Genomic DNA, 27,894 nt, shown 5'->3' on the forward strand with positions numbered 1-27,894 from the left:
CAGCTTGGCTTTTGCTCATCTGATGAGCATGGGGCCATTATTACTGACGGAATTAAAACCACATTGAATTGTAAAACATTCTTTATCTCTTGATTCTGAATGGGTTACATTAACTGACAAAACAACTGTAAACATTTAAGGCATCTGCAGACTTCTGTTAAACTAACATATGCTAAACTGTTCCTGTTAGTTCCATTAAAACAAAATTTTGTTTAAAATTTTTGAAGTAGTATTGAAGGTATAAGGAGCAGGGTATTTTTCAGATTGACAGATGATTAAAAGCAACTAATCTCTGTATATTCAGAGCAAGGTTTGTTTACTCTTCTTTTCAGTCTAAATAATGATGAATGTCTCCAAAACATTATTTTATCATTGGGTGGAAAATATTACATAACTGCTCAAATTGGACTTTCGCGTTTTGCAAAAGGAAGTCTTCGGGAGTTGAACTATAATTGTTGGAATCGTGGTGCCACGAGCTCCAATTTTGGGATCGGAAAGCCATTTAATCGGAGTTTAAATCGGGTCCAAAGACTCTTGAAAGCTTGCCACCAATTTTAATGGAAATGATGTTATTTGACACTTTTGTACTCTGTGAATTAAATATGTCGCATGCACAATATCCTCGAGTGTTGATTAGAAAGAGTTTTTCATTCAGCAGGGTGAAATGGCCAGGGATGTCATTGAGATTGGAAAGATGTGTTTGTTCATAGTCTTTTAGCCTTGAAACTGCATAATTTTGTTAAAAAGATAACAAAAGTTTTTCTTAATCATTTCAGTCCTGTAAAACACTATTTTTGCAGCATTTCTTTTCTGGGGCCTACCCAAGGAAGTTTTTTTTTTGGTAACATATTTTTCATTAATTTATGGGACGTGGGTATCGCTGGCAGTGTCAGGATTAATTGTCCACCCCTAATTGCCTTTACAAAGGTGGTGAGAGCCACATTCTTGAACCACTGTGGTGCAGGAACACTATCTCCAGTCTTGTTATGGGGAGAGTTCCAGATTTTGACTCAGGAGTGATGGTGAAATGATGATGTAGTTTCAAGTGAGGATGGTGTGTGACTTGGAGGGAATTTGAACATGGACATTTTGCCACGTGTCTGCCGCCCTTGTTCTTGGTGGAGGCCACATATTTGGAAGGTGCTGTCTCAGGAGCCTCAGTGTATTCTTGCAATACATCCTGTAGATGGTGCACACTGTAACCATGGTGCACCTGTGGTGGAGAGCGTGAATATTAAAGGTGATGTATGAGGTTCCAATGAAGTAGGTTGCTTTGTCCTGGATGATGCACCCAGCCAGGTAAATGGAGAGCATTTTATTCCACTCTTGATTTGTGCCTTGTAGATAGATGGTGAACAGACTTTGGGGAGTCGAAGTCGCATTGCAACACAGCAAACCAAAAGTCCCATGCAGCCCATGGACAAATGTCTCCTTGTCACAGTGTCAAAATGTAAAGAGCCTGTGCATTACAAAGGCAGATTCATGGGTATGTGGTTAGGAGCTCTGCTTACTTGATGCAGAAAGTCGTCTCTGACATGCTCTTGTAGTCACAGTATTTGTGTGACTGGTCTAGTTAAGTTTCAGGTCAATGCTGACCTCCAGGATGTGGTTGGTGAATGTTTCAATGAAGTTTCAATGATGATGATGATGATAAATATCAAGGGAAGATGGCTAATGCTGACTGTCCTCCATTCCTCTTCAAACTGATGTTCTGCCTAGGTGTGGATTGGTTCATCAGCCGAGGGAGGGCAGTGTGTGGCATTGAGCAGGCTGCTTCCTTCCCTGTGACTGACCTGGTGTCATGAGACAGCACAGAGTTCGGGATCAGTGTTGAGAACTCCCAAGGGCTTCCCCTGCCACTGTGTTGCCACCGCAGGTGGAAAGAAACAAGTTGATATATGAGGTTGTGTGATGAGTCTTAATACCAGCACAGTGAAGATTGTGGAAAGGTGGGATGGTGTATAGGGAAATGCACTTAGAGCTTGAAGGAATGACTTGAATGTAAAAATTTTGAAGAATGATAGATGAAACACTAGACAAAAGATGCTTGAAGTCGTTTTTTAAAAGTAATTCTGGAATATGAATACCTCTGGGAAGGCCAGCATTTGTCACCTATTTATAATTTTCATTGAGAAGGTAGCCTGTGAGAGCCCCTCCTTGGATATTTAGGCCATTTCAGAGTTAGCCACATTGCTGTAAGCTTGGAGTCACAGGCCAAACTGGGTAAGAATGGTAGTTTTTGATCCCCAAAGGACATTAATTTGTCAACTAGATGGAATTTTATGATGTTCCAGTAACTTCATGGCCACAAATCTGCCTTTTTATTCCACATTTTATTTAATTAACTGAATTTAAATTCCTCAGGTGCCATGTTGGGATCTGAACCAGTCATCAAATCATGAGGCCAGGCCTCTGGCTCACCTGTCCAGAAGCATCATCATCTGCTACTGTAATTCAATTGACAATTACCTCTGGTTTTTAAGATGTAATTTAACCTCCAATTCACAAGTCTTTTTTGGCCGCTCTACCCATCTTTACAATGCTTAACTGAAGGAACATAATTATTTTCGCGATTTTGAAATTTTGAAGTGCTGCACAGTTTTGTAACTTCATCTTTTTGTTAATTATGACTTTATTCTGAAGTATTTTTACTTTGCTGCATAAATGTTGCCATGTTCTATGACTTAAGAAAAGATGAGTGATGAGTCTGCAGAGGTGCTTTGCAAATAGTTGGCAAAAGCATATCATCTGTGTTAGGATTGCCGTTGTGTAATTGTTCCCCTACTATGAGGCATCAGACGAGGCATCCAGCCATTCATATGGTAGACCATGTGATAAAATGGGTTTGCAATGCTGTTAAAGGCAGAAAATTATGAACGAAAATCAGCTTGGTTTAGTATATTCTGTCAGTAAAAGGACGCGGAAGAGGTGAGAATTTAATCTGTAGCTGAAATGAACCAAATTGGTAAGGTAGGATCAAGTTTAAAAGAGGAATTTTAAGAGGTTGCATATACTGGTGTGTCACCACTGAACAAATGTGTAATATCTCATGTTTGCAATTCATGTATACAGTATATATAGTCTATCATTGAGATCTAAACACCAGATGACTGCTCTGCATAGTGTTAGCAGAGAATTTGACAGAGCATCAGTGTGGCAATATACAGTGAAATTCAGTTTTCGAGATGAAAGAGTGCAAAATCGTAACTACATAATTTATTTTTGGCCCTGTAGAATAAATTAAGTTATTTATATATTGTTCGCTGCCTTCAGTTTATGCCATTTATGACTCTTACCTCAGTCAAGGTTGGGCAAATAATCTATCACCAAGACTCTGACAGTCTACTCATACATCTACAAGATTGAACTTGGTTATGCCTCCTTGGTGTTTCTCCCTTCTTTCCCACTGACTGCCCAGGAAACATTAGTCTATGAAATTGTAGGATTGAATACATGTTCCGCAATTTTTTTAAATATAAATTTAGAGGACGCAATTATTTTTTTCAATTAAGGGGCAATTTAGCGTGACCAGTCCACCTAGCCTGTACATCTTTGGGTTGTGGGGGTGAAACCTGCGCAGACACTGGGAGACACAGACAGTGACTCGAGGCCGGGATCGTAGCGCCGTAGGCAGCAGTGCTAACCACTGCACCACCGTGCCGCCCATGTGTTCTTTAATTTGATCACAGTTCACCAAAGCTCTAATGCATTGTGTAGCCGAGCTGTCGAGATGATGGATGTTATATTAGTGCATTCTAGTTATTTTTTTCTGTAGGTAAGGTTCGATGATAGAGTTATTTAGGATTTACTTTTTAATAAATGTATCTTTATTGTCACCACCCCCTGGGTTAATGCAGAGTCAGTTCCAGCCCCATGTTATTTTAAAATACCTGAGGACCTTGGCTGGGTTGAATAAACTGCAGTCACCAGGTTTGTAACTTTAACACAAATCACCTTTTATTATTGAACAGTATTATAATTAAACTGACAAAAAAAGAAACTGACTACTAATACCCCTTACCCAACCCCCTTCTAACTCTCCACACACGCACAGCATAGAGGGAAAGGGTGGTGGAGTGGGCAGAAAATAATGATAAAATAAAAGGATACAAGATCTCCGATGCACTTGGGTGGCTTCGTGTTCAGGAGCTCAAGTTTTTGTTTTGATACTTCCTTCCCGGCTTGAGATGATTTTCTCTGGCAAGGCTGTCTTACTTTCAATAGATTCAAGATAATTTCAAATAGAAAGTAAAGATGTGCCAGGCACTCACTGAGTTTAGAACAATAAAACAGTCGTCAGCAATGAGAGAGAGAGAGTTCCTTCTCATTTCAAAGTTTAATCATTTCAGTGCAGCTCTCTTAAGAGGAAGCGTCATGCAGGAACCAGTCGCTGACTGTTGTCAGCCAGACCACTGTCCCTGGCCAATCCACAGGTCACCAGCCAGCCAACCGGATTGACTTCCTCCAAAGCTAGTAAGATTCAGCCGGTGCTGACGAGTCAGTTTTTTCCTCCAAACACTAAATCCTGGAGCACACCGTCCTGAATAGCAGGCTGCCCCAGCTAAGTCTACGGCTTAAAGGCACATTCCGATTTTGAGCCCACGGACCAAAAATAATAAAATAAGAGAAATGGGAACAAAAGGAAATGAAAAGGAAGGACTCTGACAGTATAAATGTAATAGATTTTCATCCTTTCAAGACTGCTGGAGTTGCATATCTGCTACTTTGGTGATCAGTGGGCTTTCTACTTTCAGTATTCCCTCGAACTTTTCAGACCCATCTGTTAGGTCCGAGTACTACCCAAAACCTTTCATTCAATGCTTCTCCCTGCAGATGAATCCTTGTTGAAAGTGATAGAAGGCAGGGATTTGCATCTTCCCACTCCATTATTTCATTGCTCAATTCTCTGGATATGTTATTTAAAAATTATATTTTTCCTTGGTTTTGTCTCGTGACATTCAGATTTTTAAAATAGATTTTATTAACGTGAAAAGCAATCAAATCATTACCTCAACTGGATTTGTGGCTCTCGGAAATATCCTGATGAACACTGAGATTACTCAAACCGACTGTTGTGTACTGTTTAACATTGTTCCGACAACATTTTTTCAGCATTTCTGATTAAATCTTTCCAATTAACGTTGTCACGTTTCCGAGAAATAGTCCTTATTGCTGGACTTATATGCATGATTTTGGCTGATGTTGCAGTGCAGTGTTGAAGGAGTATCGCTGTTATAACTCCCACGGGGAGACCTATCGAGCCGTTCTCGCACTTCATAAAGTCAAACAGGGTAAAGCACATTTGGACTGCCGCATTTCACCCCTCTTCAAACGGCCTGGTGGAGCGGACGGCGCAGACATTTGAGAGGGGAATGAGGAAGCAGGCCACTGGATCTATGATGACTAAGTTGGCACGATTCCTATTCAGCTACCATATCACGCCACATATAATGACTGGAGTGGCACAGACGGAACTACTAAGGGGCCGAAGTCTGAGGACCCGTCTTAGCCTGACATTCCCCAATATTGGCGGGAAAGTGGAGAAGAGACTGGATCTCCAGAAGCACTACCACAGCAGATGGATGCAGGACAGAGGTTTTAGGCCAGGGGACACGGTATAATTCTGTAACTTCGGAGACAGTGTCAAGTGGGGCCCAGGGACCATAGTGGAAAGGACTGGACCGGTATCATACATGGTGAAATCAAAGGATCAGATGGTGCAAAAGCATGTAGACCGCCTTAAAAACAGGAACCAGGATCAGGAATAACCCTGCTGGGTGAGTCAGTCCTCCAAGGGCCAAGAGGCAACACCCTCTAGGGGGCCAGACACAAAGATGTGTGATGTGAAAGATTCATGATCCGACATGGAGACAAAAGCGTCCATGGTTTTCGATGACAGTTTCGCTAGAGAGTGGTCACTGACGGCTCCCCCACCCACAGGCGATCGGCACAGAAGTGTTGCTCCTAACCTGACACAGCCCTGCAACCACCGGAAGTACAACCCGGGCGAGGTGAAGGAGGTGGCCTCTATGACAGAGGAGCTTGCGGACTTCGGAGGGGTGGTGGGGGAGAAGGGATATTACAATCCCCACAAGATCCACCGGGACGACTTGATTGATCTGCCCTTGAGGCTCATAGAATATGAGCTGCCACGCTGAAGGTCGGAGCCCCAACAGGGGAGCTTGTTAATATCCACAGATAAAAGCTGTCCTGGAAAGGAACCGCATCTTCGGATGATCCCAGCTGCGACTAGTGGTATTCCCTTCTGATCTGCGGCTTTCATTTGCTTAGGGATAAAGTAAACTGTTTCAAATCTTTTTGGGACTCCTTGTGATTACAATACTGCCGATGAGGAAAAAAACAGAACTACAGGCGGTGCTGCTGGACGTCCAGACCACAACTGAATTTCGCTACAGAGGAACAAGGTTAGCACAGATTTTAAAATGCCGTTCTTCGGGAGATTCGATGCTTTTGACACAGGTAAAGAAGACTGGACCCAGTACGCTGAACAAACACGTTACCTTTTCAGGGCAAATGCCATTATAGGGGAATGACCTCCAAAAGGTGCTACTCCGGACCGCCTTTGAGGCCCCTACGTTTAGTGTGATCAAAATAATAATCATCACTTATTGTCACAAGTCGGCTTCAATAAAGTTACTGTGAAAAGCCCATAGCCGCCACATTCCGGCGCCTGTTCGGGGAGGCTGGTACAGTAATTGAACCCGCGCTGCTAGCTGTGTTCTGCATTACAAGCCAGCAATTTAGCCCACTGTGCTAAACCAGCCATCCTCCAAAACATTTGACTAATTGGTGGCGCTCGTGGCGGGCCTCTATGACCCCAAACCATCGGTCATTATTCAAAGGTACCAGTTCAATGCGGCCGGAAGAACCCCAGGGGAATCAGAGTTTTTGGCATGCCTATGCAAGCTGTCCTGCCTCCATCTGCTGCGGTATTATCTATGGCGATCCTGTCTCCTCTAGTAGATCTGCCGGTTCCACTCCGGTCATTGTGTGTGACGTGGTACGGCAGTTGAATAGGAACCGCGCCAACTTTGTTGCATCGGGAACCCGTCGTGATTACAATAGTTGCACTGTCAGAGCTGCAATCCTTTTAGTTGCGGCATTAAACTGAGGCTCCATCTGCCTGTTCAGGTGGTCAGATTGATGCTAAAGATCCCTTGGCTATAATTTTAAATAAATTCTCCTATTTCGGTAGGCAGCATTGCTTTTGGTGGTGTTGATTGAGGAAGCAGCTTAATTCTGCTACTGAAATAATTTGTGCAAAATGGCTGCTACAGTCATCCAGATAATAGTCACGGTAGTGAAGTGTTTGAGAAAGTTTTTAAAACGCCAGTCTTTCTTCCAGAGCACCTTGGAAATGAGTTGGACTATTTTTTGCTTGGTAATACAGAACATGAATATTATTGCAAAGAGACAATTTGACGAATCTTGTCGTCTTGTGCTCAACATGATAAGTGCATGCCAAATTTCAATGATTAAACAGTTTATACCACAGGACAAAAGGTTGATGATGGGTTGGCAATTTGATTCTGATTGACTGGGGTGTTACCATGGACAAAGCAATGAGGAACTTGGAGGTTCCCCAGGCTCCCAAGTAATTCAAAAAAGGTGCAAGGCTTGAATGCATTTCTGTTGCAGAGAATGTTTCTCTGTGTATGGAATGTATGTAGCTTCTAAGAAGCGTATATGAGCCAAGTTATCAACTCCGTTGTCCAAAAAAGCCACTCTGCCAGCCACATAATTGAGCAGCACAGTATATGAATTTTGGTGGTGATGTGATGCCAGGTACGTAAGCCGTCCCAGTGATTGACTTAATAAAACTGCACGTTCCTTCGGTTGTTCCTAATAGGCAGAATACAGACCATGGACGAGATCTTCTGGCCGTTAATGCCGACAGGACACCCCTACTGTGGATTTCCTGGAGTTGTGGGATGGATTCAATGGGAAATCGCATTGACAGCAGTGGTACCAAAAGATCCTGCCACTGGGCAATGTCGGGTCGCTTCCTGATGCTTGTGTTTGTCCTGAGGGACTGCAACATAAAAAGCATTTGCATCATGCCTCACACTTTCAGCAATATTCAAACTTTCAAAGTCTAAATTCAGTTGTACTTGGTGCTGTTTGCTTAACATTAAACATGTTTTATCAATGGGGCAGGGACTGTTTTTCTGTGCAGCGAATTTTAGTCCATTGAAGATAAAAGTACGTTTTCTTGGGTAACAATCCACCATTTCGGAAAATATTCTACATAGGAATGTACATGATACAAATAATTACCATCTATAAAGGGATGCTAATTTGTTATTGTTGGTTACAGTGCAAGTGACAAATATTTATACAGATCAAGATTGTTTTCTGATTTGGAATCCACAGGTCACTGAAAGTGGCAACACAGATAGAGAAGGTAGTCAAGAAGGCATACGGCATGCTTACCTTCATTGGCATTGAGTATAAAAATTGGCACGTCATTTGCAGCTGTATAGAACCTTTGTTAGGCCACACTTGGAGTGTTCAATTCTGGTTGCCACTCTACCAGAAGGATGTGGAGGCTTTGGAGAGGGTGCAGAAGTGATTTGCCAGGATGTTGTCTGGTATGGAGGGCATTAGCTATGAGGAGAGTTTGAATAAACTTGGTTTGTTCTCACTAGAACACAGAGGTTGAGGGGCGACCTGATAGAGGTCTACAAAATTATGCGGGGCATAGACAGAGTGGATAGTCAGAGGTTCTTTCCGAGGGTAGCGGGTTCAATTACTAGGGCGCAAGGTTTGAAGGAGATGTACGAGGTAAGTTTTTTTTACACAGAGGGTAGTGGGTGTCTGGAACTGGCTGCCGGAGGAGGTGGTGGAAGCAGGGACGATAGTGACGTTTAAGGAGCATCTTGACAAATACATGAATAGGATGGGAATAGAGGAATATGGACCCCGGAAGCGTAGAAGATTTTAGTTTAGACGGACAGCATGATCGGCGCAGGCTTGGAGGGCCGAAGGGCCTGTTCCTGTGCTGTACATTTCTTTGTTCTTAAATAACAATCCAGTGAGGTCTGTCCTTGAGTTGGAGAGTCCACAATTGCGAGGTGTTGAAGAGTTGGAGGGTCACCTAATCAGATGCTAGTGGAAGGACCCCAAGACATCTCGTGCCTTGGAGAATAGTGCAAACACTCAGGAGCATTATCGTGAATTCTTGAGAGTTGTGGCACACCTTGATTTGGCCCGAGGAGAAATGAAGGAGCCCTTAAGATCAAGTGTCGGGCAATAATTGGACGGACAGAAAAGTGGGACAAAGGGTATGCTGTTCTGAATTTTGGGCGTAAATGTAAGTGTTAACAAACTGTAGTTTGAAATTAGCAGTACTTGCTTTGTTTAATTCTTGTACAGTAATTCTTTTTGTTTGAAACATGACCCCTGTGGCAAATTTCTTTCAGTTAATAACTGGAGGTTTGAATTTTAAAAAAGTTGCTTGTCTGCACCAATTCACTAACAATACTAATCTTTGGAATAAATGAATGAGTGCAGCTCCAAACACCCAAGATGCTTGACACCATCCAGGACGAAGCAGCCTGCTTGAATGGCAATTTTAGCAAATGCCTAATGTCGAACTGTTAACCGGAGCCCAAAAACAATCAACACTTCAAAATATAGTTGTTTGTACTTTTTCTAAATAAAAGTCCAACATAATTTGGAAGGTATCTGTTTTAAATGCTTAACAGGAACCACAGGGTGACACAGTTGTTGCCACTGTTTGTTGAGCAATCTTAGTGGTAAAAATGAATGATTGATTGTTTGGAACAAACTTGTGCTCCATTTATTTATGCATCTAAAGTCGTGACCCTTTTCATGGGTTTTATGTTGTTTAGAACAGTATTGAGTTACTGTAGATTGTAAGTGAACTGACAAGAATGAATAGAAGAAAGGAGATTAGTATTAGATGGATGTCACTATGCATGTATTGGAGCAACTTGAGTCTGAGCTTGGCAGCTTCAGTTTACCTCCCCCTGAATAGATATTTAAGACTTAGTCCCGAGGTGCTAGCATGTTACTACTGCCGTTTGTTGCCTCTGGGTCTTAACTAGTTGCTTTTGTGTCACTGGGCCTGGTGCCGTGGTAAAGCTTCAGTAAAGATACCAGTTTCACTTCTTAAATTGTCAATATAGTATCTCTTTTAATAAAACCATAGTTCTAGTTAGCTGCCACAGTCAGCTTTAAATGATAATCCTTAATGTTTCTCAAAGGACTGCCAAGTATTCAAGATACAGTAGCTAATAGCCAGGAGAGTACTTCATGATCCTTAAAATTATATGGTGTTGATTGAAACATTGAAACAAAGATTCCTATTCAGGTGTGAATCTGTAATATGACCAGTGCCACATTTTATTTCAACATCAGATTAAAAACAGGTTAGAGCAAACTTTGAAAAAGCCACTTTGAAAATCAATGTACAAGTAATGCAGAGTACTCAAACAAACTGCAATGCAATACAAAGCAGAAAGAATATTCAAGAAAGAGGTGACTGCCTTTTAATCATTTTGTAATTTATGGAATGATAATTGCCAGTGAATAGGAATACCACAGTTAGTGTGATTATTATTTCAGTCTCCCCTCAATATGCTCATCTGATAATAAGATGTTTTCACTGGAACTTATTATCAGCCTGATGAGAAAAAATATAGGTTCTCAATAGTCTTAAAATCATGTACTGTTTGTGTTTAAGCCTCACTTGCCCGAACACAACTGGTCCAAACCAGAGCTAATGACACTAAATGAGTAATGACACTGCGTATGTACCAGGTCGCTGCACTTTACCAGACAGGCATGAGAAGGGATATACATTTCCAAAATAATCTAAAAGCTCATAAATGATGTATGTATCGATGTTCCCCATTAGTATAATCTTGTAGGGTTGCACAGCATGAATTATCGCTACCTTGTTTCCTAGAATTAATTGTGTTAAGCATAAATCTACCAGAAATAACCCAGTATAGTCTTGACGGAGTCATGAATTGGAGCTAAATATCAGATGAACAACAAGCAATGGTTAATGCCATGGAAGATCGAGATATGTTAATTGGATGATTGGCAAATGAAAAAGTCAACTGTTTAGCATTTGGAGAGGAATCATATCTTACTGTGTATATTCCTGTTCCTTATTCACTCGAGTTACCAAATGATGCAATCGTTTTTAGATCAAGTTGTCAACTTTGTATTGATTTTTAAGCGAAGAAAAGGGTCGTCCACACCAGCTCTTTAGGTACGTTTATACTGTACATGAACCACCTTCCGCTTTTCATTTTGGCCGATAAGATTACCTTGTATCCCCATTGTCCTGATTTGGCCAGCCTTTAAATGCATTAATATGTTACGATCTTGCTACCCCCCGCCCCCCCCCGACTCTCTCGCTGCCACCACCCTGCTCTCTCGTTGCCGCACCCCGCTCTCCCGCTGCCGCCCCCACTCTCTCGCTGCCGCCCCCCACTCTCTCGCTGCCGCCCCCCACTCTCTCGCTGCCGCCCCCCACTCTCTCGCTGCCGCCCCCCACTCTCTCGCTGCCGCCCCCCACTCTCTCGCTGCCGCCCCCCACTCTCTCGCTGCCGCCCCCCACTCTCTCGCTGCCGCCCCCCACTCTCTCGCTGCCGCCCCCCACTCTCTCGCTGCCGCCCCCCACTCTCTCGCTGCCGCCCCCCACTCTCTCGCTGCCGCCCCCCACTCTCTCGCTGCCGCCCCCCACTCTCTCGCTGCCGCCCCCCACTCTCTCGCTGCCGCCCCCCACTCTCTCGCTGCCGCCCCCCACTCTCTCGCTGCCGCCCCCCACTCTCTCGCTGCCGCCCCCCACTCTCTCGCTGCCGCCCCCCACTCTCTCGCTGCCGCCCCCCACTCTCTCGCTGCCGCCCCCCACTCTCTCGCTGCTGCCCCCCACTCTCTCGCTGCCGCCCCCCACTCTCTCGCTGCCGCCCCCCACTCTCTCGCTGCCGCCCCCCACTCTCTCGCTGCCGCCCCCCACTCTCTCGCTGCCGCCCCCACTCTCTCGCTGCCGCCCCCCACTCTCTCGCTGCCGCCCCCCACTCTCTCGCTGCCGCCCCCCACTCTCTCGCTGCCGCCCCCCACTCTCTCGCTGCCGCCCCCCACTCTCTCGCTGCCGCCCCCCACTCTCTCGCTGCCGCCCCCCACTCTCTCGCTGCCGCCCCCCACTCTCTCGCTGCCGCCCCCCACTCTCTCGCTGCCGCCCCCCACTCTCTCGCTGCCGCCCCCCACTCTCTCGCTGCCGCCCCCCACTCTCTCGCTGCCGCCCCCCACTCTCTCGCTGCCGCCCCCCACTCTCTCGCTGCCGCCCCCCACTCTCTCGCTGCCGCCCCCCACTCTCTCGCTGCCGCCCCCCACTCTCTCGCTGCCGCCCCCCACTCTCTCGCTGCCGCCCCCCACTCTCTCGCTGCCGCCCCCCACTCTCTCGCTGCCGCCCCCCACTCTCTCGCTGCCGCCCCCCACTCTCTCGCTGCCGCCCCCCACTCTCTCGCTGCCGCCCCCACTCTCTCGCTGCCGCCCCCCACTCTCTCGCTGCCGCCCCCCACTCTCTCGCTGCCGCCCCCCACTCTCTCGCTGCCGCCCCCCACTCTCTCGCTGCCGCCCCCCACTCTCTCGCTGCCGCCCCCCACTCTCTCGCTGCCGCCCCCCACTCTCTCGCTGCCGCCCCCCACTCTCTCGCTGCCGCCCCCCACTCTCTCGCTGCCGCCCCCCACTCTCTCGCTGCCGCCCCCCACTCTCTCGCTGCCGCCCCCCACTCTCTCGCTGCCGCCCCCCACTCTCTCGCTGCCGCCCCCCACTCTCTCGCTGCCGCCCCCCACTCTCTCGCTGCCGCCCCCCACTCTCTCGCTGCCGCCCCCCACTCTCTCGCTGCCGCCCCCCACTCTCTCGCTGCCGCCCCCCACTCTCTCGCTGCCGCCCCCCACTCTCTCGCTGCCGCCCCCCACTCTCTCGCTGCCGCCCCCCACTCTCTCGCTGCCGCCCCCCACTCTCTCGCTGCCGCCCCCCACTCTCTCGCTGCCGCCCCCCACTCTCTCGCTGCCGCCCCCCACTCTCTCGCTGCCGCCCCCCACTCTCTCACTGCCGCCCCCCACTGTCTCTCTGTCGCCGCCCCCCACTCTCTCGTTGCCGCCCCCCCATTCTCTCTCTGTCGCCGCCCCCCACTCTCTCGCTGCCGCCCCCCTCTCTCGCTGCCATCTCCCTGCTCTCTCTTTGCCACCCCCACTCTTTAGCTGCAGCCCCCCGACTCTCTCGCTGCCCCCCCGGCCATCCGTCTCTCTTTCTCTCTCTTTTTTTCTCTCTCTTTTCCTCTCTCTTTTTCTCTTGCTTTTTTTCTCGCTCTCACTCTCTCGGTATCACTTGCTTTCTCTCTCTCTCGATATCACTCGCTCTCCCTTAGTTCCCACTGTGCTCCCTCACTCTCTCCCACTGGCACCCTCCCCCATGCGTTTGGAACATCCAAAGATTAGATGAATTTTCTGTATTGCATTCTTCTTGTTTTGCTCTTTTCTCTTGCGTAATGGCATATGAGGCAGACACAGCAACCCTTGTGCCTGTTTCTGTAGCTATTTTGTCCTTGAACAGGTCACCTGCTTCAAGCCAAATGCCACTCTGCATCAAACATGGTTTACTCTCCCGGACTTATGGAATCAGTGTACTAGGAGGATTTAATGCTTGATAACCAGTTTGGCGATGTTATGAATGCATCTTTCTTGGCCATCAAGGTGATGACCTAGAACTAGAGCTGCTCAAAGGTGGGGTGTTACCCGTCCACAAGATTCCCATTACATTATCGGTAGATGTACTTTAATATAATATTTACCCCATATTTGTCCCAAATACCTATTTTTGAACTTTGGCTGAGCTGTTTCTCCATGCTGACCAAGAATGATGTGACAGCAACTTTTATTTGGTAAGTTTCAACACGTCCATCCTGAAGGCAACTTTTTTTAATGCAAGGTTCAATAAAGGCATTTGGTGCAATAACAGGTGAACTAATGTCACTGCAGGTTTGCTTCTGATGTTCTTAGGGTAACAAATCAAATTAACACATCCTCTTAAATGCACATTGGACTATTGAACAGATCTTTGTGATGCTGCGTTCTGTTCATTTGGCTGTTGGTTTCCGTGACCAGTTTTCTGCAATGATCTCAGGCATGCGTATTATTTAAATAAATATGCTGAAAAGAAACTCTTCCCCCCCCCCCCCCCCCCCCAAATTAGCATAAATTTAAAATTGTTCTCTTTCTACCGTTGGAATTTAAAGTTATTTTCTGTTGGTCATGCAATTATTTTGTCTGTAGAAATTACATTCAACTTGCTACTGTGCATTATAAGACCACCTTTCAAAGTGAAAGTTTCTATTTCACACCATAAATGAAACTTATAAGAAAAGCAAACACTGGTTGCATGGAAATCGAGGGTTTCACAGTAGTTGGTGGGTATTGGGTGAGTTCCAATGCTAACCACAGCAGTGAAATGCAAACACGAGCTCCATGTAGCAACTAAAAGTTTGGAAAAAGTTGGCTTAAGCACTGACATGGAAGTTCAGTGTGTTCATTGCCTACGCTTCATTCTTTGTTTACAGAATTCACAGTTGAGAAAGCTTCTTGTACATTTTGCACTCACTTTGAGTGAACGCCCAAGTATTTCATTCCGAAAGGTTACAAGTACTACTTCTCCGACCCCACGCTTGAATAAAAAAGGCTTAATTGATTTTCCTTGTCCTGGGTTTTGTTTCTTGTGGAAAAATGTAGCAGACTTTATAATATTGCCAGTGTTGAAGATGCTGTGACTTGCAGATACGGTAAAGGATGAAAACATATAAGGGAATATATTTGTTGGTCATATGTTGATTGTCTTGGTAATCTAATCGAAGTAAGTGAATACATGATGTAGAAATAGGGTCGCATGAATTCTGTGGGTAATCTACCCTAACAGCCATATTTAGTTCATTTTGTAATTGTAGTGTAGCGGTTGAGCTTAGTTCACAGTAGCTGGTGTGCACAGATTGTGATGGAAAAGAAGATATGCAAGAAAATAGAAGCAAATTGACAGGCTAAGATGCTAGATCTGTGCCTTTAACTTTAATGGTGTCACTAAATTGGCAGTTAGCAACATGTGGCACCATTGCTCCATTAAAGTAAAGAAAATGATTAAAGCCACAATTACATGAGCTGCCTTGGAGGAGGCAGGAGGGAGAAGTTTCAGCAATCTGATTTTGGTTGCAGCACTTAGAAAGGGATAGGGGGCAGACAGTCCGGCAGTTGTTAAGTGAAGGTTTCTATCTTGAACATTTTAAATTTGGGATGGTATTTCAGATTGCAGAGAGCCAGTAAAGTATCATTTTACAGTCAAGTTCTTCCTGAGGTGAGTCATTTTAAACCGTAGGAGTGATCGATGTCTGACACCCTTTCTGCACTATAACATCATCCAAATGCAGCTATAGTGTGGATCCGGGCTATATCACACAATACATCGTGGCCATTGCTGCAATTTGGATGGATCTTAAGGATGCTATAGGATTGTGCGGTCTGTCTGACATTGACATTTCAACACCATGTTTGTTGGGAAGGAATATCCCATTTTTGGTGGGAGAGAGACAAATCAAAAGGTTTAGATGTTTTTGGATCTTGAGGAGTGACATTTGGACATCTTGTCTGGTGAGCTTAGTTCAGATCAGTTCCTGTTGACTTACGAAGAGTTCCCGTGACACATCCCTTTTCAATTAGTAGAAACTGATCGGCAGTGTACTGCATCACCCACGTTCTTGCAAGTTTAAAAACCAGTTTAATATACATGGCTCCCTTCCAGGTAGTGTTATGCCAGTGGGGACTTGCTGCATTAATACACCAAAAATGTCAAAAGTGGACAGATGATAAAGATATAATAGTGAATGCTGTTACAAATATTTGGTTATTAGTTATAGTCAAAACAAGCTCAGACTCTATTACACTTAATGAGTTGGGGCCATGTTGACGTAAGACGTTAATGGCTAGAAAGGTAAGATAATCAAACAGCAGGTGGGCTGCTTAGCTAAAGAACCGGAGACATGACGACTGATAAATTCTGTTTATTTAGATCAAAGAATTTTAAATGAGGACACTTAATCTAACAGTCTGTTGGAGCATGCTACAATGTCATGGTGATGGGTGGAGCTTAGGCAGGTTCTTTGATTTCAATTTATTTGGGTGTTTGCTGAAACATTTTGACCTGGTTGTGCAGCTTCGATAGCCGAAATAAATATAAGAAGCCTGAATTGCAAGCAGAGAAAAAGCTAACCTTATCATTTGTCACTTGAAGTGTGGGTAGGGCTGAATCTCAATTTGGATTTAATGGGGAAAAGAAACTTGAAGATTGCCTAGTTTGAAGCTGGTATTAAAATCTACAGTAGTCCTCAAAGTGTCTGTGGATTAAGAAGCACCCAACAGATATCTTCAAGGTATTGAATAGGCAATCAGAACAGGGGCTTGAGGCATCCACAGTCAAGAGGTACAAGGCAAAAGTGTTGCCTCTGAGGATTGCTGGAAGTGAGGGGAATTCAAGTTTTTTCCAGAGGGACTGTGATATACTTTTGGGTGATCCCGACAGAAGTGAATGAAAGATGTCAGACGGTTTAAGAGAATTCTTGGGGGAAGTAAGAAGCAAAACTGGGTACATCATATGCTGTTATAAACCATATTGTTAAGTGAATACTTGTTTTTTAAAAAGTTTTTAAAAAGTCTTTTAGACTAGAAAGTTGCTTTTGTTTAAAAAGGTGGAATTGTGTGGCGTTTTTCTGTAGGTTAAAGCAAAGTGTTTGAATTTCTCGTGAAATTCTAAAGGCCCGTAATAGTATTGTAACAATGCGGATTGTTCACTCTTATTCTCATTGCAAATCTTGGGCCACTGCATTTTAAAGGAGGCCTTCCAGATGGGGTAGATAAATAAATAGATTTTTTAATAATCAAAGCCAGAATATAGCCTACAAATATGATAGGAATGATAAAACAAAGAGCAAATATGACAACTTAAAATTGATGGGAGAGCATGCAAGAGGAGAGAATTTCAAAGGTATTTAATAAATAATTCTACAAATATCAGTCACAAAGGATTTTACTAAATGTGTGGTGGGCTCACGGAATGTGGGCACGGGAGCGGCTGCGTAATCGCGAACTGTGGATATGCTCCTATTTTAATCCACCTTTTCATCCTTGTGCACATTTCTTTTGTATTTTCTGGGTGTACATGGTTTGTACTATGCCCTGAGAATTGGTGGTTGGTGTTTCTGTGTGTTGGAGCTGAGGCAGAATGTTTAAATCCTCGCTTGTTTGTGGTGACTGGAAGGAGTTGGGGTGGGGCCCTACCTTTAGTGGAGCAATTGCTTTTAGCGGGCTCCCTCTCTGAAACTGCGGTGTGCATCGACGGGTGATGGCTGCCAATGAAGATGCTGATTTTACTGAAGGTCTCGTCCCTGCGGTACAGGTCGTCAAGCCCCAGTTCCAAGAGTTGCGGGGTGTTTTGATACAGGGACACAAGGAGGTTCTTGCAGTGGACAGAGCACTGTCCCTGATGGGAACCTGCTTGAATTTGATGGAGCAGGTTTAAACCTGCCTGGGGTTGGTTTGGCCTTCCGACCACTGTTCCGGATGTTGTTTGTGAGGGGCTAGGTTGGTAACCGCCCAGGTCTAGTCAGGCGGCGTGGTGGAAGTAATGATGCCATGTGCTTTGATCATTGGAATGCTTGATAGATCCTGAAGAGTGATCACTGATCCTGATCCTGCCTCATCCTTGATTTTGGCTTTCTTCATGGGCCTGTCAGGAGGACTGCCCTGTATCTCATTTGTCATCATGGACTTTGCTCCCTGTAGATCATGTTGTCCACTTGATGTTGTCAATCCTTTCCTTTTTATAGGGAAGTGTATGAAATGGGTGGGATAACCGTTGGTTATCCTGATTTAACAAGTTTATATCATGTTAAGCTGGATGTTGAATTTCGGATTTGTGGTCAGTCATTATCCTAATTGTATTTCGGCCATAAAATGCCTGATAACCCTTGTGGTGGAGGGAGGAGGATGCTTTTTGTTGTCTCCCCCCTGTCCCATATAAAGGGAAAATGAGCAGGTGAGGAGTGGGCGGTGGGGATTGGAAGGGTTCGTTTGTCCTCGCTGTGATGGAAGAAGCCCTTCCCCTTCCCCCAATTAGAGCTTTTGGATTTTCTTTTCTTTAATTTTTAATTTGGATTTAGAGCGTCCATGCTTTTACCAACGTAAGGTAACTCACCCTTGGCTTGGAGTTGTTGGGATTTTCCCTCTTGTTATGGGCCAGGTTTTAGAAACTCCAAAGTATATTATGAAGTCCACTTGACCTACAACCTTTATGTTGAATTTGGCTAGAATGAGTGCCAGAGCGTTCCCCTCAGGTGTGATTCAACAGTCTTCCTCGACACTTTAATCAAAGTAAGTTTTATTCTAAGAACTTAGTCAACATTTCTATAAACACACAGCAAGAAGTTTTATCAACTACAAACAGAAAGATACCCCACAGCTACAGTAATCTATGTGTAACACTTAATGAATTCCCCCTTAACTGTTCCAATTCTAAAACAAAATCCACTATCAAAAACCCCTATTCAAAGGCGCGGCCCAGCACACTGTATTCCCACTTGACTAAGACTGGTCCCTGTCCCTGTGATTCTGATCCAGTTTTCAACCAGCAGATTCTAATTCCTTTCGGAAAGGAATAATATCTCCAAAGCCACCACCAAGGTGATTTTTACTGGAACACATATTTAAAATAAAAATAGAGAGAGACGAGACAAAACACTTATTTTCTCTGTCTGTAGTTCAGTTCTCAAGAAATCATATTTGGCTCAGAATGTTGACTTTGTTTCTCTCTCCATGGATGCTCCCAAACCTTCTGAGTATTTCCAGCATTTTCTGCATTTATTTTGCTATGGTACAGCCTGAAATTTGGATAAATCAGGCAAAGGATTTAAAAAAAAAAAAAATTGTGACTTCTTTCATTAGAACATGGAAAAGAAATCGTAAAGCAATTTGATCATGGGGTTCAAAACTATGAAAAGAAGGGAAGTTGTAGATAGAAATTGGCTGACTGTATCTGATAGTTGATGGTGTCCAGGATGAAGGAACATAGATATATGATTAAATGCAAGATATTTAGTGCAGACAATAGGAGAAATGTTTCTCCACAGTGGGTTGCAAGAGTATAGGAAACAAAGCCCAAATTAGGTTGTAAAGTGGAGACATTTCACTTTTTAAGGATAGTGGATCTATGCAAACACCTGGAATCAGGACTCACGCTCATCTGGAAGATAGACACTAAAGAAAGTGGAGGACCAGTCTCCTTCCATGTGGTAATTTCTATGTAACTGAAGTGTAGTTCAATATGGCCATTCCATACAAAGATATTGAAACCTTTGTTTATGCTTAAATACAGGAAAAATTCTTAGTAAAATGAGAGCGATAGGCATTTTTGTTCTTTAGTCAGAGCAGTAAATTTGTTTGTAAAACCTCAAGTATTTTCAGATTGGATTATATGCATCTGTTTTCTTCCCCAGGTGGATGCATTGAGGTTGCGACTTGAGGAAAAAGAAAGCTTCCTCAACAAAAAGACAAAACAGCTTCAAGATCTTACAGAAGAAAAAGGAACACTAGCAGGAGAGATACGTGATATGAAAGATATGCTGGAAGTGAAAGAGAGAAAGATCAATGTCCTCCAGAAAAAGGTAGACCTTGAACATAAAAACATACGAAATGGAAGGTTTCTTTTCACTTTTAAAATTGTGTTCAGAACATTTGTTGTGCTAAATCTTTTTGGAATGCATCTACGTAACGTTTGAGGCTGTTAACTGGTGCCAGGCAATTTTACTTTGTGGCTTCTCTTGGGATCAATTCACTTTATTTAATTTCCAGGTTTCACTGTGCATCGAAAATCACTCGTCTATTTTCTTTCCACCACCTTGTTGATTCATCAACTGTTTACCTGTCCACAGATGCTGCCTGACCTGATGAGTATTTCCAGAATTTTGTGTTCTTATTTCAGATTTTCAGCATCTCCAGTATTTTGCTCTTGCAATAAACTGTACTTTCTGTCACAGAGTTTCCTATTGTTACACATACATCCTTCAGACAAGCATTTTGGATTTTTAACCGTGGCCTACATTTTTATTTGAGTCTTTAATCTATTTATGTTGGATTTCTTGGCTTGGATTTGCTTTCTCCCTTATCTATTTTCTTTTTACAGTGTTAGGCATTACTTTGCAACTTATTTCAACGAGGCATATTTCCGAACTCTATTGAAAGCCCATCGGTACAGCCCACCTCTTCTGTATTAACCTAATTTCATCCACAACCCAATTCCATTAAGACAGCATCAATTTACTAACCATTCATATGCCTCCCTAATTGTGTTATCTAATTCCCTGCCTCTTCCAAAGCACAGTAATAATCCAGAGAGCAGACTCTTTCATTCAATTTCCAATCGTAAAGCCCTTTGTCAACGCACTTTCATTTCATTTCATTTCATTTCAATCTTTAATTCTCTTATACTCTTCAATATTTGTATTTCTAACCCTATTAGACAAATTATAGATTTTTTGGATGAAAGTAACTGATTATAATTGCTCCATTGAATTTCCTTAAATAAGAACTCGCGTTCACCTTTCCACTGATTTTTGCCTTGTTCCTCTAATTTGCTTTTCCTCAGTATCTTCTTCTCAAGTAATGTTTCCCTCATGCTGAAACTTCATGGGCTGGATTCTCCGCAGCCCTGCGCCAAAATCGCAGTTGGCGCGGGGCGGAGAATCCACTTTTACTCCCGTATCGGTCCCGGCGCCGCTCCAGAGATTCTCCGGACTCTGGAGAATCGCTCGCGTGCGATTTACGTGGCACAGCTGGGAGGCCATTGCCAGAGGCCCTCCCAGCGATGCTCCAGTCCAGACCGGCTGAATTCCTGACGGCATGGTTCTAACCATGTCTGGCCGGTCGAGACTCTCGCACGGCGGCTGTGGACTCAGTCCGCAGCCGCCCTGGTGGGGATGGGAGGATCAAGTGCCGGGGTGGGGCCTTTTGGGCGGCCGGGGCGGCGATCGGGCAGGTTGATGGAGTGGTGGGGGGCAGATAGTTGGGCCTTCGTTGGTCCAGGTCCGCCGGCTGAGTCCGCCATCGCGTTTGGCACCGCCGTGCGCATGCGCGGACTCGGAACCAGAAGTGCGGGGGCCTGTATCTGCAGCTAAAGATGCGAGAAGCACTCCAGGGCCCTGCCAGCCCCCTGCAGGTAGGTGAATAGGTCTTAATTTTTTTAAGGAAAGTCTGGCGTGAAACTCTAGCGTTTTTACGCCAGAGTGGGGACATGTCTTGATTGCAAACTGATCACTGTCCCTTATTTCCTCCTCCCACTTGCCTCAACATGCTCTTTATACAGTTCTCCGGCTCATCATCATCATCCTCAGTTGTCTCTCCAATTATGTCCAATATCAGTCACAGAAGGTAATATTGAAATGATGCGGATCCTGAATAAATACTTAGCTTTGAAATCATTTGGGGTATTGCAACAGTTAAGATAGAAATATTGGAGAAACTAACCAACCTCAGCAAACTCGAGGAGGACTAGAGCCCAGGATCGAGTGGAGGAGCCCAGGACCGAATGGGTTCTACCCCAAAAAAGAATTGAGGGAGCAGATAACAGGGTCTACCAGCATCTAGAATTAAAATTCAACCTCAAAAGAAGAATAGTACCAATAGAATGGTCGAGAGTAACTCTATTCTTGAAAAAGAGATTTGTAGGCCAGTGAGGTAGGATAGATGGTTGGTGAGATGCTGATTTTCCAATCAGCCAGACATCACTGCATCAAGGTAGTGGCAAATACCATTTTCATTGGGGGGGGGGAAGGGGGAGCCAAAGGTTTTGGCGCAATTGCTAGATTCCCCCAGGCCACCATCAAGGCTCCATGGGCCAACCAGTGGTCTCCATTAATGGGAATAAGTTTTATTCCCTCAACATCCAAATCATTTGTAACCACCGCCAGCAGACCCTATATATTGTATACATTACCCTGGGAGCAGCCACAATGTTTATATTTTCAGGTACTCCCAGGTGCTGCAACTTTTCACGATCTCCCTCCAACACCTCATAATTCTTGCTTACCATCGATCTCTTCACGGTGATATTTGGGCACTTGGATCAATTGGATAGCACTCTTCAATATGCTCAGTGATGGTCTCCTGGATAGTGGTGGTCTGCGGCGTACAACACAGCTTGGCGCTGCAGAGGGTGGGGGGCCTGCCTGCTGACTAAATGGTGGAGCATTGGCAACCTCAGATGATGAAGATGAGGAGTTGAGCATCCCCTCAGACATGAGCGGCTGACTGAGGGTGGCAAGATATAAAAGCAAGGGATGTTCTGGAGACACGTATACTGGCTTGTTTCAACTGGCACTTAGCACTTCAACCATCCAGCCAATTAAAGTTCCGCATGGCAAGTACACAAACATCACTCGCCTCTCCACTAAAACTTGTTGGTTCTACAATGTGTAAATGATGAACACTAACTGTGGTCATTTCCAGCTGGAATTTGAGTCGACAAATTACACTCTTGCACTGCCAGAGGGCCACCAACACTGGATTGAAACATTCATAAACCAAATCATACATATCAATTACATTAATAAGAACAGAAAAACAGCGAATCATTAACTGTCTAACCACTTGAGGTCCGCATGCATGTTGTGTGCTTTCTTAATTCCTTTTTGCGTTTTCCTCCATGGTGCTCCTCCATTACTCTCAGCTGCCTCGGAGGCTGTCTGCTGGCCTTGCTGCCTCGGAGGCTGTCTGCTGGCCTTGCTGCCTCAGAGGCTGTCTGCTGGCCTTGCTGCCTCAGAGACTGTCTGCTGGCCTTGCTGCCTCGGAGGCTGTCTGCTGGCCGCCTCAGAGGCTGTCTGCTGGCCTTGCTGCCTCAGAGGCTGTCTGCTGGCCTTGCTGCCTCAGAGGCTGTCTGCTGGCCTTGCTGCCTCAGAGGCTGTCTGCTGGCCTTGCTGCCTCAGAGGCTGTCTGCTGGCCTTGCTGCCTCAGAGGCTGTCTGCTGGCCTTGCTGCCTCAGAGGCTGTCTGCTGCCTTGCTGCCTCAGAGGCTGTCTGCTGACCTGGCTGCCTCGGAGGCTGTCTGCTGGCCTGGCTGCCTCGGAGGTTGTCTGCTGGCCTTGCTGCCTCGGAGGCTGTCTGCTGGCCTTGCTGCCTCAGAGGCTGTATGCTTGCCTGGCTGGCTGCTGGCCTTGCTGCCTCAGAGACTGTCTGCTTGCCTTGCTGCCTCAGAGGCTGTCTGCTGGCCTTGCTGCCTCAGAGGCTGTCTGCTGGCCTTGCTGCCTCGGAGGCTGTCTGCTGGCCTTGCTGCCTCGGAGGCTGTCTGCTGGCCTTGATTCCTCAGAGGCTGTCTGCTGGCCTTGATTCCTCAGAGGCTGGCTGCTGGCCTTGCTGCCTCAGAGGCTGGCTGCTGGCCTTGCTGCCTCAGAGGCTGGCTGCTGGCCTTGCTGCCTCAGAGGCTGTCTGCTGGCCTTGCTGCCTCAGAGGCTGTCTGCTGGCCTTGCTGCCTCAGAGACTGTATGCTTGCCTTGCTGCCTCAGAGGCTGTCTGCTGGCCTTGCTGCCTCAGAGGCTGTCTGCTGGCCTTGCTGCCTCAGAGGCTGCCTGCTGGCCTTGCTGCCTCAGAGGCTGTCTGCTGGCCTTGCTGCCTCAGAGGCTGTCTGCTGGCCTTGCTGCCACAGAGGCTGTCTGCTGGCCTTGCTGCCTCGGAGGCTGGCTGCTGGCCTTGCTGCCTCAGAGGCTGGCTGCTGGCCTTGCTGCCTCAGAGGCTGGCTGCTGGCCTTGCTGCCTCAGAGGCTGTCTGCTGGCCTTGCTGCCTCAGAGGCTGTCTGCTGGCCTTGCTGCCTCAGAGGCTGTTTGCTGGCCTTGCTGCCTCGGAGGCTGTCTGCTGGCCTTGCTGCCTCAGAGACTGTATGCTGGCCTTGCTGCCTCAGAGGCTGCCTGCTGGCCTTGCTGCCTCAGAGGCTGTCTGCTGGCCTTGCTGCCTCAGAGGCTGTCTGCTGGCCTTGCTGCCACAGAGGCTGTCTGCTGGCCTTGCTGCCTCGGAGGCTGTCTGCTGGCCTTGCTGCCTCAGAGACTGTATGCTGGCCTTGCTGCCTCAGAGGCTGGCTGCTGGCCTTGCTGCCTCAGAGGCTGTCTGCTGGCCTTGCTGCCTCAGAGGCTGTCTGCTGGCCTTGCTGCCTCAGAGGCTGTCTGCTGGCCTTGCTGCCTCGGAGGCTGTCTGCTGGCCTTGCTGCCTCAGAGACTGTATGCTGGCCTTGCTGCCTCAGAGGCTGGCTGCTGGCCTTGCTGCCTCAGAGGCTGGCTGCTGGCCTTGCTGCCTCGGAGGCTGGCTGCTGGCCTTGCTGCCTCAGAGGCTGGCTGCTGGCCTTGCTGCCTCGGAGGCTGTCTGCTGGCCTTGCTGCCTCAGAGGCTGTCTGCTGGCGTTGCTGCCTCAGAGGCTGTCTGCTGGCCTTGCTGCCTCAGAGGCTGTCTGCTGGCCTTGCTGCCTCAGAGGCTGTCTGCTGGCCTTGCTGCCTCAGAGGCTGTCTGCTGGCCTTGCTGCCTCAGAGGCTGTCTGCTGGCCTTGCTGCCTCGGAGGCTGTCTGCTGGCCTTGCTGCCTCAGAGGCTGTCTGCTGCCTTGCTGCCTCAGAGGCTGTCTGCTGACCTGGCTGCCTCGGAGGCTGTCTGCTGGCCTGGCTGCCTCGGAGGTTGTCTGCTGGCCTTGCTGCCTCGGAGGCTGTCTGCTGGCCTTGCTGCCTCAGAGGCTGTATGCTTGCCTTGCTGCCTCAGAGGCTGGCTGCTGGCCTTGCTGCCTCAGAGACTGTCTGCTTGCCTTGCTGCCTCAGAGGCTGTCTGCTGGCCTTGCTGCCTCAGAGGCTGTCTGCTGGCCTTGCTGCCTCAGAGGCTGTCTGCTGGCCTTGCTGCCTCGGAGGCTGTCTGCTGGCCTTGCTGCCTCAGAGGCTGTCTGCTGGCCTTGCTGCCTCAGAGGCTGTCTGCTGGCCTTGCTGCCTCGGAGGCTGTCTGCTGGCCTTGCTGGCTCGGAGGCTGTCTGCTGGCCTTGCTGCCTCAGAGACTGTATGCTGGCCTTGCTGCCTCAGAGGCTGGCTGCTGGCCTTGCTGCCTCAGAGGCTGGCTGCTGGCCTTGCTGCCTCAGAAACTGTCTGCTGACCTGGCTGCCTCAGAGGCTGTCTGCTGGCCTTGCTGCCTCGGAGGCTTGCTGCTGGCCTTGCTGCCTCAGAGGCTGTCTGCTGGCCTTGCTGCCTCGGAGGCTGTCTGCTAGCCTTGCTGCCTCGGTGGCTGTCTGCTGGCCTTGCTGCCTCAGAGGCTGTCTGCTGGCCTTGCTGCCTCAGAGGCTGTCTGCTGGCCTTGCTGCCTCGGAGGCTGTCTGCTGGCCTTGCTGCCTCGGAGGCTGTCTGCTGGCCTTGCTGCCTCAGAGACTGTATGCTTGCCTTGCTGCCTCAGAGGCTGGCTGCTGGCCTTGCTGCCTCAGAGGCTGGCTGCTGGCCTTGCTGCCTCAGAGGCTGGCTGCTGGCCTTGCTGCCTCAGAGGCTGGCTGCTGGCCTTGCTGCCTCAGAGGCTGGCTGCTGGCCTTGCTGCCTCAGAGGCTGTCTGCTGGCCTTGCTGCCTCAGAGACTGTCTGCTGGCCTTGCTGCCTCAGAGGCTGCCTGCTGGCCTTGCTGCCTCAGAGGCTGCCTGCTGGCCTTGCTGCCTCAGAGGCTGCCTGCTGGCCTTGCTGCCTCAGAGGCTGTCTGCTGGCCTTGCTGCCTCAGAGGCTGTCTGCTGGCCTTGCTGCCTCGGAGGCTGTCTGCTGGCCTTGCTGGCTCGGAGGCTGTCTGCTGGCCTTGCTGCCTCAGAGACTGTATGCTTGCCTTGCTGCCTCAGAGGCTGGCTGCTGGCCTTGCTGCCTCAGAGGCTGGCTGCTGGCCTTGCTGCCTCAGAGGCTGGCTGCTGGCCTTGCTGCCTCAGAGACTGTCTGCTGACCTGGCTGCCTCAGAGGCTGTCTGCTGGCCTTGCTGCCTCAGAGACTGTATGCTTGCCTTGCTGCCTCAGAGGCTGTCTGCTGGCCTTGCTGCCTCAGAGGCTGTCTGCTGACCTTGCTGCCTCAGAGGCTGTCTGCTGGCCTTGCTGCCTCAGATGCTGTCTGCTGGCCTTGCTGCCTCAGAGGCTGTCTGCTGACCTTGCTGCCTCAGAGGCTGTCTGCTGACCTGGCTGCCTCAGAGGCTGGCTGCTGGCCTTGCTGCCTCAGAGACTGTCTGCTGACCTTGCTGCCTCAGAGGCTGTCTGCTGACCTGGCTGCCTCAGAGGCTGGCTGCTGGCCTTGCTGCCTCGGAGGCTGGCTGCTGGCCTTGCTGCCTCGGAGGCTGTCTGCTGGCCTTGCTGCCTCAGAGACTGTCTGCTGACCTTGCTGCCTCAGAGGCTGTCTGCTGACCTGGCTGCCTCAGAGGCTGTCTGCTGGCCTTGCTGCCTCGGAGGCTGTCTGCTGGCCTTGCTGCCTCAGAGGCTAGCTGCTGGCCTTGCTGCCACAGAGGCTGGCTGCTGGCCTTGCTGCCTCAGAGACTGTCTGCTTGCCTTGCTGCCTCGGAGGCTGTCTGCTGGCCTTGCTGCCTCAGAGACTGTCTGCTGGCCTTGCTGCCACAGAGGCTGGCTGCTGGCCTTGCTGCCCTGGAAGCTGTCTGCTTGCCTTGCTGCCCCAGAGGCTGTCTGCTGACCTTGCTGCCTCGGAGGCTGTCTGCTGGCCTTGCTGCCTCAGAGACTGTCTGCTTGCCTTGCTGCCTCGGAGGCTGTCTGCTGGCCTTGCTGCCTCAGAGACTGTCTGCTTGCCTTGCTGCCTCAGAGGCTGGCTGCTGGCCTTGCTGCCTCAGAGACTGTCTGCTTGCCTTGCTGCCTCGGAGGCTGTCTGCTGGCCTTGCTGCCTCAGACTGTCTGCTGGCCTTGCTGCCACAGAGGCTGTCTGCTGGCCTTGCTGCCACAGAGGCTGGCTGCTGGCCTTGCTGCCTCAGAGACTGTCTGCTTGCCTTGCTGCCTCGGAGGCTGTCTGCTGGCCTTGCTGCCTCAGAGACTGTCTGCTGGCCTTGCTGCCACAGAGGCTGGCTGCTGGCCTTGCTGCCCTGGAAGCTGTCTGCTTGCCTTGCTGCCCCAGAGGCTGTCTGCTGACCTTGCTGCCTCGGAGGCCTGACAGCCGTACGCTGGCTGCCTGATGCCTGACATACTGAGAGGGTATTGTACATGTACAGGAGTTTCTTCTGTATTCCATGGCAGCTTGAGACGCTGGTGTCACTGGCAGAGAGGTTGCTGAACTGTTGTCTTCATCCGGAGTGTGCCCAGTGCAGAAAACAGCTGCTATTTCTCCCTTTCAAGCACATTTGTACCTCCCTGCAGTACCTCTCTGCTAACCTCAGATGGATGAGGATATGGTGGACACTCCAGATGTCACTCCAGATGTCTCATCCATAGCCCTACCACTGCTCCCTATTGCTTAAAGACAAGGTGATGTCAGTCTGTGCGCACCTCTGGCAGTCACTGACTGGTCTAGTTCCCAATCACACCATAAAGAAGGCCACCCACGCAGAAGAGTGCTGTAATCTCCCTTTCATGGCATGGATGGATGACTCCTCCAAACCAGGATGCAGATACCCTCTGGAAGCTCTGTCAGATCTTCTCACACATAATGCAATCCCAGACCAGACCCCGACAGTGGCTGGGACACTGGACAGAAATCCCAATATTTTAGTTCATTTTAAGACAGTGCGGAAAGAATGATTTGCTGCAGGAATGATTGAAGGAAAAATAGAGCTTTGGTATTT

General features: G+C 47.8%; 1 protein-coding gene across 9 annotated transcripts in view; it reads left to right on the top strand.

Moving 5' to 3' along the window:
- The window catches only part of LOC140388384 (ERC protein 2), a 1,175,365-nt gene that overhangs the window by 401,013 nt on the left and 746,458 nt on the right, over positions 1-27,894 (top strand). For all 9 annotated transcript variants that reach the window (XM_072472461.1, XM_072472462.1, XM_072472470.1 and 6 more), the window contains one exon: positions 19,592-19,759. In XM_072472461.1, coding sequence (XP_072328562.1) covers positions 19,592-19,759 — 168 coding nt within the window. The remainder of the gene's footprint in view (positions 1-19,591; positions 19,760-27,894) is intronic.

The sequence above is a fragment of the Scyliorhinus torazame genome, chromosome 13 (assembly GCF_047496885.1).
Source record: "Scyliorhinus torazame isolate Kashiwa2021f chromosome 13, sScyTor2.1, whole genome shotgun sequence".
NCBI lineage: Eukaryota > Metazoa > Chordata > Chondrichthyes > Carcharhiniformes > Scyliorhinidae > Scyliorhinus > Scyliorhinus torazame.